Source organism: Euleptes europaea, chromosome 16, assembly GCF_029931775.1.
Source record: "Euleptes europaea isolate rEulEur1 chromosome 16, rEulEur1.hap1, whole genome shotgun sequence".
NCBI classification, from domain to species: Eukaryota; Metazoa; Chordata; class Lepidosauria; order Squamata; family Sphaerodactylidae; genus Euleptes; species Euleptes europaea.
The window spans coordinates 10,867,970-10,882,185 of record NC_079327.1 but is presented as its reverse complement, the minus strand read 5'-3'; the positions used below and the strand labels follow the sequence as shown (position 1 = coordinate 10,882,185).

General features: G+C 46.1%; 1 protein-coding gene across 1 annotated transcript in view; it reads right to left on the bottom strand.

Moving 5' to 3' along the window:
• Nucleotides 1–411: 411 nt before the first annotated feature.
• Nucleotides 412–14,216, bottom strand: part of UCHL3 (ubiquitin C-terminal hydrolase L3) — a 30,571-nt gene continuing 16,766 nt past the window's right edge. The window contains exons 5-7 of the mRNA XM_056861878.1: nt 5,474–5,549; nt 917–975; nt 412–627 (exon numbers count right to left, since the gene is read on the bottom strand). Coding sequence (XP_056717856.1) covers nt 544–627; nt 917–975; nt 5,474–5,549 — 219 coding nt within the window. The 3' untranslated portion in view covers nt 412–543. The remainder of the gene's footprint in view (nt 628–916; nt 976–5,473; nt 5,550–14,216) is intronic.

The following is a 14,216-nucleotide window of genomic DNA, read 5'->3' as shown; positions in this document are numbered from 1 at the left end:
ACTGCAGTCCAAGCTCTGCTCACGACCTGAGTTCGATCCTGACGGAAGTTGGTTTCAAGTAGCCGGCTCAAGGTTGACTCAGCCTTCCACCCTTCCGAGGTTGGTAAAATGAGTACCCGGCTTGTTGGGGGTAAAGGGAAGATGACTGGGGAAGGCACTGGCAAACCACCCCCGTAAACAAAGTCTGCCTAGTAAACGTCGGGATGTGATGTCACCCCATGGGTCAGGAATGACCCGGTGCTTGAACGGGGGACCTTTACCTTTTACTGGAACAGAAGCTGCAGTATCACCAAGTTATGTCTGTAGCCAGTGCACAGTGCAGCCTTGTGTTACCATAATTGACATTTGTGGACTATAGTAATCTAGAGTCACTCAAAAGAACGGAGGAGAAGGAACAGTCCACAAGAGATATAGGACAAATCAGAATTTTAATCTGCATCAACATGTTACTTGGGAGGTATCAAAAGTGTAATCATGGCAAAAAAGCATAATTGTTACAATACTTAGACACACAGGGTTTTTTCACCACCACTTAAGAATAACTTAGGCTGCTGACAGAGCAATTGCATTAAATCTTAATTCGTCTGGATCACGCTCCATGAATTTCTTGCATACTTCTATTGCATCCTAGTAAGAGACAAAAAAAGGCAGAAGATGTAATTCAGCTTACAGAAATAATGGTGTGACACAGAAATATCGCTTATTGTCTTGCTGAAAAGATCTGTGTGCAGAAAAAAAGGGGTTTAGCAAGCTTTCAGACAGAAATGACTTTAAAGTCCAAACTGCAAACTGAATACTACCAACAGTGAATGGTACTCAGTGTGCAAATTTAAATGCTGACATTTGAAGATATATATTTTACCATAGGTCAGGTATGCAAAATGTTGGCGGTATAAAAGCACTTGAAAAATTGTACCTCTAAGAACGTTTCATCACTTGTCCGCCCGTGGTTTATTGGGAATGGCTTCCGTCCATCTGTAGGGATAATCATACTTATTTACTGCCTTTGGAAAGGTCAGGCAAAGCACAGAATTCAGAAAACAATGTCTTTTCTGCTAGCAACACAACGGTACCACAGTTTTCCTTAATGCTTTCCTTAAGTCTAATCGAACTCCAATTTAACCACCTCCTGCCCTGTGAAGTTTTTCTGTTATCATCCAATGGAAATTCCATTCTTGCTGAAACACACGGCCAGGAATTATCAGGCTTTGGTTCTGATAGTCCAGTTTCTTGCCATGAAGTTATTAATTGATCATAGCCATCAGTTATTATTTTTTTAAAAAGAGTCCTTCTGTAAGAATTCTTCCATGGAACCCAAAACACTTGCAAGAATTATGGACGTGCAACTCTCATTAAATAAAAAGCAAACTGCCCTATGAGGAGTGGTTAAACCGCTTGGGGTTGTTTATCTTGGAAAGAAGGCGGTTAAGAGGAGACATGATAGAGGCCTATAAAATTATGCATGGGATGGAGAGAGTGAACAGGGAGAAGCTTTTCTCCCTCTCTCAGAATACCAGAACGCGGGGGTCATCTGCTGAAGCTGGAGGGTAAGAAATTCAAAACAGATCAAAGGAAGTGTTTCTTCACACAACACATAGTTAAATTGTGTAACTCCCTGCCCCAGGATGTGATGATGGCTGCCAACTTGGAAGAATTTAAGAGGGGAGTGGACATGTTCATGGAGGAGAGGGGTATTCATGGCTACTATTAATAATGGATGCTAATCATGATGCATACCTATTCTCTCTAGTATCAGAGGAGCATGCCTATTGTGTTAGGTGCTGTGGAACACAGGCAGGAAATGCTGCTGCAGTCGTCTTGTTTGTGGGCTTCCTAGAGGCACCTAGTTGGCCACTGAGTGAACAGACTGCTGGACTTGATGGGCCTCGGTCTGATCCAGTAGGGTCTTTCTTATGCTCTTATTGAGAGGCATACTGACATGGAGCTGTCATGACCAACAAACAAACTGACATGGAGCTCCCATGACCAACAAATTTAGCTCCCATGACCAACAAACTGTTTAAATCTCCTCCACAACAACTTTTCTGAAAAACTATTTAATGGAACGGCCACAGATAATCAGGCCAGTTTTTTCCAGCATCTACCCCCAGCCTGTAAAACGTTATCAGGCTGGACTGCCTATACTGGTTTAGAAACTGTTGCCAAATGACATTTATTTATACACAGATAAGCAGCTGAAACCAACCACAAAGACCATCTAAATTATGTTCATATGAAGTATTACATTTGGACAATTGTTTAATGTTTACTGCATTGGATGACCTCTGAATTGTCTGACAACCCCAAAGATGGTTCAGGGCGACACATTCTTGGTTATATTCCACAGACTTTTTGCAAGCTACATTTTCTTGACTCTGATCCCAAATTTATTCTGGGAAAGGGCACTGCAGATGGTTACCTATAAATATAAACAGCCTGTTTTCTGTGGAAGAACATAAGCTTTCTGTGTTTATACGCGGTGCTCCTGGAACCAAAAGCAAACTATTACTTGGACAGAGTTCAAGCATGCAAGTTAAAGCAGATTTTAGGAATCTTCAGTAGTTATCGTTTACAAGCCCATTCAGAGGGCTGTAGTTGCTCCGATTTTCTTTGGAGACTTTTAACTAATGACTTGTAAACGGGTAGAGGGGAAGGCTCTGCAAAATCTCAGGTCAAGGCTTCTTTCAGGCTTCATTTATCCCCCCCTTTTCTTCCATTATGGATCTCAGGACAGAGGATACCAAAGATACCAAGACCCAGCAGTGCTTAGCTGTAAGAACATAAGGAAGGCCACACTGAATCAGACCAAGGCCCATCAAGTCCAGCAGTCTGTTCACACAGTGGCCCACCAGGTGCCTCTAGGAAGCCCACAAACAAGACGACTGCAGCAGCACCATCCTGCCTGTGTTCCACAGCACCTAATATAATAGGCATGCTCCTCTGATACTAGAGAGAATAGGGATACATCATGACTAGTATCCATTTTGACGAGTAGCCACGAATAGCCCTCTCCTCCATGAACATGTCCACTCCCCTCTTAAAGCCTTCCAAGTTGGCAGCCATCACCACATCCTGGGGCAGGGAGTTACACAATTTAACTATGTGTTGTGTGAAGAAACACTTCCTTTTATCTGTTTTGAATCGCTCACCCTCCAGCTTCAGCAGATGACCCCGTGTTCTGGTATTATGAGAGAGGGTGAAAAGCTTCTCCCTGTCCACTTTCTCCAAACCATGCATAATTTTATAGACCTCTATCATGTCTCATTAACTGCCTTCTTTCCAAGCTAAACAGCCCTAAGCGTTTTAACCGCTCCTCATAGGGCAGTTGCTCTAGCCCCTTGACCATTTTGGTTGCTCTTTTCTGAACCTTCTCAAGTTCTGCAATATCCATTTTTAGGTGTGGTGACCAGAACTGTACAGAGTATTCCAAGTGTGGTCTCACCACAGATTTGTACAAGGGCAGTATGATAGCAGCAGTTTTATTCTCTATTTCTTGTCTAATTATGGCCAGCATGGAATTTGCCTTTTTCACAGCAGCCGCTGTGAAAGCTTTAGTAAGGATGCTCTATCACGTGCCCTTCCCCAACTATATGCAGGTATCTTTTCATCGCAGATGCACCAGGGGCTGAATCGATAACCTTCCACATGAAACTCGTTCTCATACGAAGCATCACAGATGAGAATTCTGCATTACTTAAAATACTGCCAGACAGCCCCTGAATTCAGCTTGAGGAAACAGATCTTTGAATGGCATGCAGTTGGTCCCAGGTTCAGTCCCTGGCATCCTCAGTTAAAGGGACTATGCAAGTAAGCAAAGGTAAAGGTCCCCTGTGCAAGCACTGGGTCATTCCTGATCCATGGGGTGACATCACATCCTGATGTTTCCTAGGCAAACTTTCTTTACAGGGTGTTTTGCCAGTGCCTTCTCCAGTCATCTTCCCTTTACCCCCAGCAAGGTGGCTCCTCATTTTACCGATCTTGGAAGGATGGAAGGCTGAGTCAACCTTGAGCTGGCTACCTGAAACAAACTTCCAGCTGACCACTGCAGCTGACCACTCTGGCCACGGGGCTTGTACTAGGCAAGTAGGAGACGTGAAAGACCCCTGCTTGAGACCCTGGAGAGCCGCTGCCGGTCTGAGTAGACAATACTGACTTTGATGGACCGAGGGTCTTGTTCAGTAGAAGGCAGCTCCATATGTGTTCATGGATATCCCCCATCTCTGTAAATTTCCATTAACAGATGGTGGGGAGGAAGAAGGATTCCCTCTGCCCCTATCATCCCTCCACCCCCCAAAAGCCTCCACCACTTCTTCTGGAATCGCCATTTGCATCAATATGAAAATGTACATGGCCGTCAGTTTGCTTTGCCGATGCAAATAACAGTTCCAGGAGAGGCACTAAATCCCCCTCCCTCCCCAACTCAACTCACACACTCCCACAGCTGCTGTTAATGGAAATTTAAAGAGAAGGGATCTAGTCTCAGATCTCCAGTGTCTCATCCTGCTGCACCTTCCGTTATTACATAGGCTCATAAAATTCCAGGCAGGAAAAGCCGTGAAGCTGCGTCTTCAAAACTGCCAAGCTGCAACTTAAATGTAAGATCGGTATGTGATGATCATAGAATAGAATCCCTCAGGTACTAGCTGGAGATCTCCTGCTATTACAACTGATCTCCAGCCGATAGAGATCAGTTCTCCTGGAGAAAATGGCTGCTGTGGCCATTGGACTCTATGGCATTGAAGTCCCTCCCCTCCCCAAACCCTGCTCTCCTCTGGCATTGAATCATAGAGTTGGAAGGTACCACCAGGTCATCTAGTCCAACCCCCTGCACAATGCAGGAAATTCACAACTACCTTCCCCACGCACTCCCAGTGACCCCTACTTCATGCCCAGAAGAAGGCCAAGAGGTCCTCCCTCTCATCATCTGCCTAAGGTCACAGAATCAGCACTGCTGACAGATGGCCATCTAGCCTCTTCTTAAAAACCTCCAGGGAAGAACTGAGGAAACCAACCTGGTTTACCAGATTAGTGTCTGCCACACATGTGAAGGAGTGGGGAATCAAACCCAGTTCTCCAGATTAAAGTCCACTGCTCCAAACCACTGCTCTTAGAGAGCCAGCATAGTGTAGTGGCTAAGAGAGGTGGCTTGGAGCGATTTAGTTTAGAGCAATTGAGTCTAATCTGGAGAACCGGGTTTGATTCCCCACTCCTACACACAAAGCCAGCTGGGTGACCTTGGGCTAGTCACAGCTCTCTCAGCTCCACCTACCTCACAGAGTGTCTGTTGTGGGGAGGGGAAGGGAAGGCTATTGTAAGCCGGTTTGATTCTGCCTTAAGTGGTAGAGAAAGTCAGCATATAAAAACCAACTCTTCATCTTCTTCTTAACCACTACACCACGCGGGCTCTCGTTAGGAACTAATGGATACCCCTGACAATTTATTTCAGTTGTAAAAGAAGAGAGTTTGACCTTACCCAACTCATAGAGGCTGCCGCCAACGCTTACTAATGCAATGAAGTGGAGATCTACCTTTTCATTTATACTAGGTGCCTGCAAGAGAAGGAACATTCACAGACTGTTAGTGAAACCTTATTTATGCAATACCGGAAGACATTCATCTGAATCTGGATTCAAAGCATTGTCCGAATACCACATATTACATAAAAGCCCAGAGGGCTTCTAAAAACTTGAAGAATGCCTTTCCCCTTACTGCCGAGCCAGTCTACACGCCTTGAGGATTAAGTGCCCCAGGAGCGGCTGCCAGCCAGGCAGGAGCCTCACATTGTAGAAGTTAGCCAGTGGAGAAGGGATACTGTCAAAGGACTGGAAGAATGGTAGGCGGCCTACTACAGGACTTAATATTTGGTGCTGGCATTCATAAATAACGGCAAGACAAAAATTCCACAAAATCTCTCACTCTCTCTCACACACACACAGATAAGGTTACTGCACACACAATCCCATGCTCCAAAGCAACTATGCTAAAAATCCAGCAGACCAACTAAGACATAACATGCCAAAGTATGGATTAGCTCTTGAGTCAAGGCCTGGGCTCAAATCCATCCTCCTCCTCCATCCCACCCCTGCCTTTACACCAGTTCCCTGCCTGTCTGCCTGCTTCATGTAGGGTTGCCAACTTCCAGGTGGTGGCTGGAGATCTCTCGCTATTACAACGGATCTTCAGGTGATAGAGATCAGTTCCCCTTGAGAAAATGGCCGCTTTGGCCATTGGACCCTATGGCATTGAAGTCCCTCCCCTCTCCAAAGCCTGCCGTCCTCAGGCTCCACCCCCAAAATCTCCAGGTATTTCCCAACCCAGAGCTGGCAACCCTAGCTTCAGGCAAACCTTTAGGCCCAAACCCGCAAACTGTACTTTGCTCTTGCCCACTAAATGGGAATTGTTTCAAACCGGGGGTTCCAGTTCTCCTTCAGCAGCTGAGGGTGAAACCACAGTTGGTCAGCTCCAACTTAATAGCGGGCTGTAGTTTGTCTGAAAAAAGGGAGGTGGGTGGAGGAATCACTGCACATGAGGAGGGGAAAAAGAAGAATCAGACCCGATTAGGGTTGCCAACCTCCAGGTAGGGGCTGGAGATCTCCCGCTATTACAACTGATCTCCAGATGATAGAAATCCATTCCCCTGGAGAAAATGGCCACTTTGGCAATTAGACTCTATGACGTTGAAGTCCCTCCCCTCTCCAAACCCAGCCCTCCTCTGGCTCTGCCCCCCAAAACTCCAAGTATTTCCCAACTCGGAGCTAGCAACCCTAGACCCGATGGTCAAACTATGATTTCACTATTATATCCAAACCAGGCCTCAGGGCACCCTGTGTATGTTTTCCCAAGACAGCAAGTCTTCGCAAGGCCGTTTCCAGTCAAAAATGGCCCAGAAAGGAGGCTTAAGCCCCTTCCCCTAAGGCCCTGATCCAAAATGTGCCCCGCACACCTGAGAATAGATTCAGAAATCGCAAGGAGCGCTGAACGAGCAACTCCCAGCGCTGGTTTGACAGGGCCCAGGGTGGACCCGGAAACTGTGCAACGCCCCATTACACCCTCAGTCTGCTAGGGCTGGCCATCCAACCAGACAAAAACTGGGGAAGTCTTTCTTAACTTTATTAGAATTAAAATCTGTCAACCGGTTTAATAGTCATGATATTGCAAAACCAAAATAACTTATCACGGCAAAACAATATTGGCTTTCAAATGTTGAATTGCGTGGATTTTCTTCCGAAAGAAGTCCACGAATTTGTGCTTAATGCAGTTAACGTCGGCAAGGTTGATTCTTGCCCAAAATTGGCAGACAAATATAATCCCAAAGAAGGAAGAGTAGCTGGAGAAGCTAGCAGAGTGTATTCGTCTGAGAAAAATAACCCGTCTTTTGCATGGCCAAAAATCCAAAAGGTTTGTAAAACAAAACAAAAAAATTGTCTAGAATGTACAGTTAATTTGTGCTTGTATACTTTGTTGTTGATGTATTTAGTAATTTCTGTTCTAGACTCTTGTATTTTATTTGTTTTAAAATAAAGTTTAAAAAATAAAATGAACTGTTACTTCAGAATGGAGAGGAGGGGTTCAGTTTGTAGAGCATCTGCTTGGCATGCAGAAGGTCTCAGGTTCAATCCCCGGCATCTCCAGTTAAAGGGACCAGGCAGGTAGGTGATGTGAAAGACTTCTACCTGAGACCCTGGAGAGCCACTGCCGGTCTGAGTAGACAATACTGACTTTGATGGACCAGAGGTCTGATTCAGTATAAGGCGGCTTCATGTGTTCAATGAGAGATTGCACCATGAGTTATAACATTTGACCAATGCATAAAGGTTTCTGTAAAAGTGAATGATTCGCCGAACATTTCCCCTATTTGGCTTTTATCCTGGACCACCAAGACCAGCCTACAGTTTCGAATTTTATTTACAACTGAAATAGAGAAATGCGAAGACTTCTGGTACTTGGCTTGCACTCTGTAAACTGACAGTAGTGCATAAAGAATATCACTTAAGGCTGGATCCAGACTAAATTTTCCGCTCCCACAAGGCCCTTTTGTCAGCGGCAGATAACTTCCCTTCCTCTCCCCTCCCGCCACAGCAAATTGATCTCCCTGAAATTCTGCTCCTGGGGCAAAGAATGAATGAGACACAAATCAGCGGTCTGCAGCAGGAAGAGAGAAATCGGTAGGAATTACTCCTCCCCTGGAGAGCCAGCGTGGTGTAGTGGTTTGGAGCGGTGGACTCTGATCTAGAGAACCAGGTTCAATTGCCCACTCCACAACATGAGCAGCAGAGGCTAATCTGGTGACCTGGATTTGTTTCCCCCACTCCTACACGTGAAGCCAGCTGGGTGACCTTGGATTAGTCACAGCTCTGTTAGAGCTCTTTCAGCCCCACCTACCTCACAGGGTGTCTGTTGTGGGGAAGGGAAGGTGGATTGTAAGCCGGTTTGAGTCTCCCTTAAGTGGTAGAGCAAGTCGGCATATAAAAACCAACTCTTCTTCTTCTTCCCTTCCATTAATGAAAAATTTAGTCTAGCTCCAACCCAGAATTTTAAAAGTCCATCGTGCGAAGGAGACAACAAGTCAAGGCTGTGTACAGGATGCCAACAGTTCTATCTAACAGGCAGTAGAAACAAGCTCGTAAATGACGCCACCTTTTTAAAACACACAGATCAGCTGCCCCCCTCTAGCGGCATTCTTGGTTTCACAGAACGCATGGGCAAAAACCTGACTGCAGTCCTACTCCAGGCTGCCGGCGGGTAGCTTCTGACTGGTCAACAGTCCAGCACGCCGACCTTTCGGTCACCTTTCCCTGCAGGGCATCAACCAGCGTCCGTTTCCTGTGCATTTTATAGTCATAAACATTTCCAGAAGGCGCCGCCGAAAACATGCACGACGATTTTCTTTCCGCCCCTAAACTGGAGACTACAAAAGCTGCCACACTGTCAAAACCTGTTCTGGGGGGGAGCAACAACAGAATGGCCAATCCGAGCATAAGAACTGGAAATACAGAGATTTTAAAGGTTTCACTGAAGCGGATGTGCCGCTCTGGCTTAGCTGCCCTTCACGTTGTGCACCCCATCGCTACCCAAGTAATGCTCTAGTGAGTATCCACCACGCGGAGATGCACATGGCAACAAGTCGGATCCAGTGGAGGGTTTCCCCAGACAGGGGATGCAATCCCCTTGCTCTTCCTGCAGACTTTCAACTCCTCCCTCCAACCAGTTGCGAAGGGTCTCCTGTGGTCCAGAAGCAGCATTTTGAACTGCAGCAGGAATAGAGAATCATATAGAATCATAAGAGTTGGAAGGGATCACCAGGGTCATCTAGTCCAACCCCCTGCACAGTGCAGGAAATTCACAGCTACCTCCCCAACACATCCCCAGTGACCCCTACTCCATGCACAGAAGATGGCCAAGATGCCCTCCTTCTCATGAACTTCTCATAGCATCAGCCTTGCTGACAGATGGCCATCTAGCCTCTGCTTAAAAACCTCCAGGAAAGGAGAGCTTACCACCTCCCGAGGAAGCCTGTTCCACTGAGGAACCACTCTAACTGTTAGAAAGTTCTTCCTAATGTCTAGACGGAAACTCTTTTGATTTAATTTCAACCCGTTGGTTCTGGTCCAACCTGCTGGGGTAGCAGAAAACAACTCGGCACCCTCCTCTATGTGACAGCCCTTCAGGTACTTGAAGATGGTTATCATATCACCTCTCAGTTCTCTCCTCTTCAGGCTAAACCTACCCAGCTCCTTCAACCTTTCCTCACAGGACTTGGTGAGAACATTGTGCTACACACGTGGGGAATCCCTTCCATCAGCAGAGCCTTAGCGCAGGATCCAAGCCAAGAATTCGTAATTCCTGTTTAATATCGATACCAACTTTAAATCCTTGGATTTAAAGTTAGCAGCTTCCAGGATTGTCCCTTTTAAGCTGACTTAAGTAGCAAGAGTAACAAACTTCCCAATGCTGAAGAAGTTGGTTTTCATACCCTGCTTTTCTCTACCGAAAGGAGTCTCAAAACAGCTTACAATCACTTTCCCTTCCCCTCCCCACCAGGCCCCTTGTGAGGTAGGTGAGGCTGAGACAGTTAAGAGAGAACTGTGACTAGCCCAAGGTCACCCAGAAGGCTTTCAGTGGAGGAGTGGGGAATCAAACCTGGTTCTCTAGATCAGATTCCGGCACTCATGTGGACGAGTAGGGAATCAAACCCGGTTCTCTAGATTAGAGGCCACCGCTCTTAACCACTGCACCACGCTGGCTTGTGGTATTAGTGCTAAGCCAACATCCCACTGCAATACCACGTGTCGTATTTGTAGAAATTCTGTCATAAGCAGATATGCTGGCACACATTTTCAAGTTTGGGGTGTTAACTGGAAGTCGTTCCATATACAGGTGAAAAATGCATCAGAACTGGAAGAGAGTCAAAGAAGGACAACTGATTTTAAGGGAGGAGCCATGGCTCAGTGGTGGAACATCTGCTTGGCATGCAGAAGGTTCGAGGTTCAATCCCTGGCATCTCCAGCTAAAAGGATCAGGTTGGAGGTGATGCAAAAGACCTCAGCCTGAGACCGCAGAGAACCTCTGCCACTTGGAGTAGACAAGAACGATCTTGGTAGAACGATGGACTGACAGGCAACTCTGTGCGATTAAGAGGCTGAAACTCCTGTCCCATAAAATAAAGTTTTTAAAAGGATTTCAGGATGTTTAGTTTTCAAAAAGACAACAGCTAAAGGGGCGGACGCAGAGGAAGCTTACAAAGAATGGCGTGAGGAAAGTGTGTGGGAAAACAGGTTATCAAGATGTTGGTGCATCCCTGCCTTAAACGTTCTACAAAATGGGCAGAAAGAAAGCACGCGTTAATTATGCCTCCTCAATTTGTTAACAGCCTAGGTAGGGTTGCCATCCTTCAGGTACCAGCTGGAGATCTCCTGCTATTACAACTGATCTCCAGCCGATAGAGATCAGTTCACCTGGAGGAAATGGCCCCTTAGGCAACTGGACTCTATGGCATTGAAGTCCCTCCCCTCTAAACCCTGCCCTCCTCAGGCTCCGCCCCAAAAACCTCCTGCTGGTGGCAAAGAGGGACCTGGCAACCCTACTGTAGGGCAACCCATGTGTCAGAGGAGGGGTCAGGCAAAATGAAGGTCTGGTTTATCAATGACGGCCAGTCAGCTAATGCAAGTTACCACTTAATACTGCAATCCAATAATGAACATACATGTAAAACCTAGCACGTATGGGGGAAAATATGCATTTAAATCTGGGGTTAGTAATATGGCCTGGGGCTGCCAACCTTCAGGTGGGACCAGAAGATCTTCCAGAATTACAACTGAACTCCAGATGACAGATCTGTCCCCCTGGAGAAAATGGCTGCTTTGGAGAGTGGACTCTATGGCATTATATCCGGCTGAGGCCCTTCCCCTCCCCAAACACTACCCTCCTTAGACTCCACCACAAAATCTCCAGGAATTTCCTAACTTGGAGCTGGCAACCCTAGCCAGGCCAGGTCTCAATGTGACCTGCCTCAAAGGCAAAAATAGGCTTGGAAAGGGCACTGCCCCATCTCCCTGCCTTTTACTGACAGAACCAAGCTTGGAATACAGTGGTTGCCTAGCAACAGCCACTGAGGGAATCTGTTACTTAAAGCTACAGATGATCTTTTTTATTGTTTTGGTTTTTTTAATACCCCCTGTTTTGGGGACGTTTATTTATTTATTTATTTTAGATTCCACATTTTTCTGCAAACCTGGGACCCTTTTCAGACTTTAGAAAGATCAGTCTTGCCCATTCACAGCTCCAGTCTCTGGATTTAAGTATCTTCAGATTTGGCCGACTTCACTATTAGTCTAAAGATATAAGAAGCAGGCCTGAAAACATACAAAGAGATATTCATTTACCAGCTAGAAATTTTGTGTTTGCTAGTTATTGACCTGGATAGCCCAGGACAGCCCGATTTCGTCAGATCTTGGAAGTCAAGCAGGGTTGTCCTGGGTCAGTATTTGGATGGGAGACTACCAAGGAATACCAGGGTTGCTGTGCTGAGGAAGGCACTGGCAAACCACCTCTATTAGTCTCTTGCCATGAAAACCCCAAAAGGGGTCGCCATAAGTCGGCTGCGACTTTATGGCACTTTACACACACACACACACACACACACACACACACACAGTATTTGTAGTCAGACAGTGTCCATTTTTATATTGATAGAATTAGAAAGATACCCAATTCTTAGGTAAACAGTATATTTTCAAAGCCTGACCGGAATGGCCCAGGTTAGGCCAATCTTGTCAGATCTCAGAAGCTAAGCAGGGTCAGCCCTGGGAGACCATGAAGGTAGTCCAGGGTCACCATCTCTTGCCTTAAAAACGCTACGGAGTTGCCATAAGTTGGCTGTGACTTGGTGGCACTTTCCACGTTTTCAAAAGAGGTCTTTCATAATGGCCACCATGTGAAAGTCCCCTCTCCTACCCAGCTTGGTCAAAATCCTGGAAAGAGGTCCCCCATTTCACCAAATCCCATACAGCTGTTTTTTGCACCTAGGGAACAGCTGTGCTTATTGTTCTTCACATTTGCACGTACGTATCGGTTCTTGACTACACACTGGGATCTGTTAACCTGGTGCTACAGAAATGGAGAGACAGCCACATCACTTGTGAGTAGCTTGTTCAAAGCAGGGACCAATTGACTTGAGGACAGCCTTTCACTTGAGCATCTCTGAACAGGGAGAGGGGCTGTGGCTCAGCGGAACAGCATCCACTTTGTGTGCTGAAGGTCCCAGGTTCAATTCCCAGCATCTCCAGGGACCAGGTGCCTGAGATCCTGGAGAGCCACTGCCAATCTGAGTGGACAGTACTGAGTTTGATAGACCAATGGTCTGATTCAGTATAAGGCAGTTTCATGTGTTTGAGGGGCGGGGAGGTGCCGTAGACATGAAAGACGACATGGTTTGAGGAAGCCAATTGCTATGATAGCTGCTGAACTTCACATTTGCCTCAATGCGTCCTTTTCCACTTTAGTAGGTCTCGTACAAAGAAGAAGGATGACTCTCACTTAGGTGAACCAAACTAGGCTACCGAAACCCTCTGAGGTGGCAAAGCCATTCAACATAACACACTCGACAGTGTGGTGCTCCATACCACCAAGCGGCTTCCCTCCATAATTTAGGGGAAAAGTTACCCATAACTATATAGCCATAACATTAACAAAGAAGCCGAGGGCATTTTCACATGTGAAGCTAATGACTTACTGTAATACTGTTGATAATGTTGTATGGAAGGGTGGCAAACAAAAGGCCTGCGGGCTGGATCCGGCCCCTTGAGCGCTCTTATCCAGCCCTCAAGCCAACCACCCTCCCAACTCTCGATCTGGGCTGGCGAGGCACGGCACAGCCCGACCAAGTGACATTTATGCTATATCCGGCCCTCGTAACAAATGAAAGACACCCTAGCTCTATGGTGTGTGTGTGTGGGGGGACGACGACGACAGTTTCTAGTTCAAATAATAAGTTAATGCTGTTAGTACCCACAAAAAAAAGTAATGCTCGGGTTCTTCCCTCCTGGGAACACAGCCTCTCCTGAAAGGGAAAGTGATGGGGACAATTATTCCTGAGAAAGAAAAAGGTTAAAATTTGAACTTACAAAAGCACAGGTTAATATATTAAGGGGAAAGGGAGATTCAAGGGATATTGGCAGGATTCAAAATTATTTACAAAAATAAATCAACTAACTTTTAATCACAATGAATAGAACAATGGGCAATTTTTGCCAATAGCCGGAAGATTTTCATTATAAATGCAAGAAAATCAAGATGCTAACGAGAGAACGTCTAAACCCACGGTTTCATTTTTTTTTTTGAGATTGGAAAGCATGAAGAGCACTGAAGCTCACAATAAAGCAAAGTGACCACGGAAGTCCTATTTAATCAGATGTAAAAGAAACCGATTTGGCAGAGGATTTAAAGTCAGCAGGCCCAAAACCAAACACCGACGAGGAAGAACAGCCAGCTAGCAGATGGGGAAACAAGCAGCAACGTCCATTAGAGATCATCTCTCTCTCTCTCTCTTTTTGCGCCATTACTAAGAGAGTCTCTGGACGAAGACGTAAAGCAGCGAAGCCGAGTCCTAAAGGGGACTCGAGGAGGTGGAAAGAAGGATCTTCGGGTCTTAATGTTGAGTGGCAGGTCCCGCTGCAGAGAAGAGAGCAAGAAGCTACACTTACAACAGAATGGAGCGC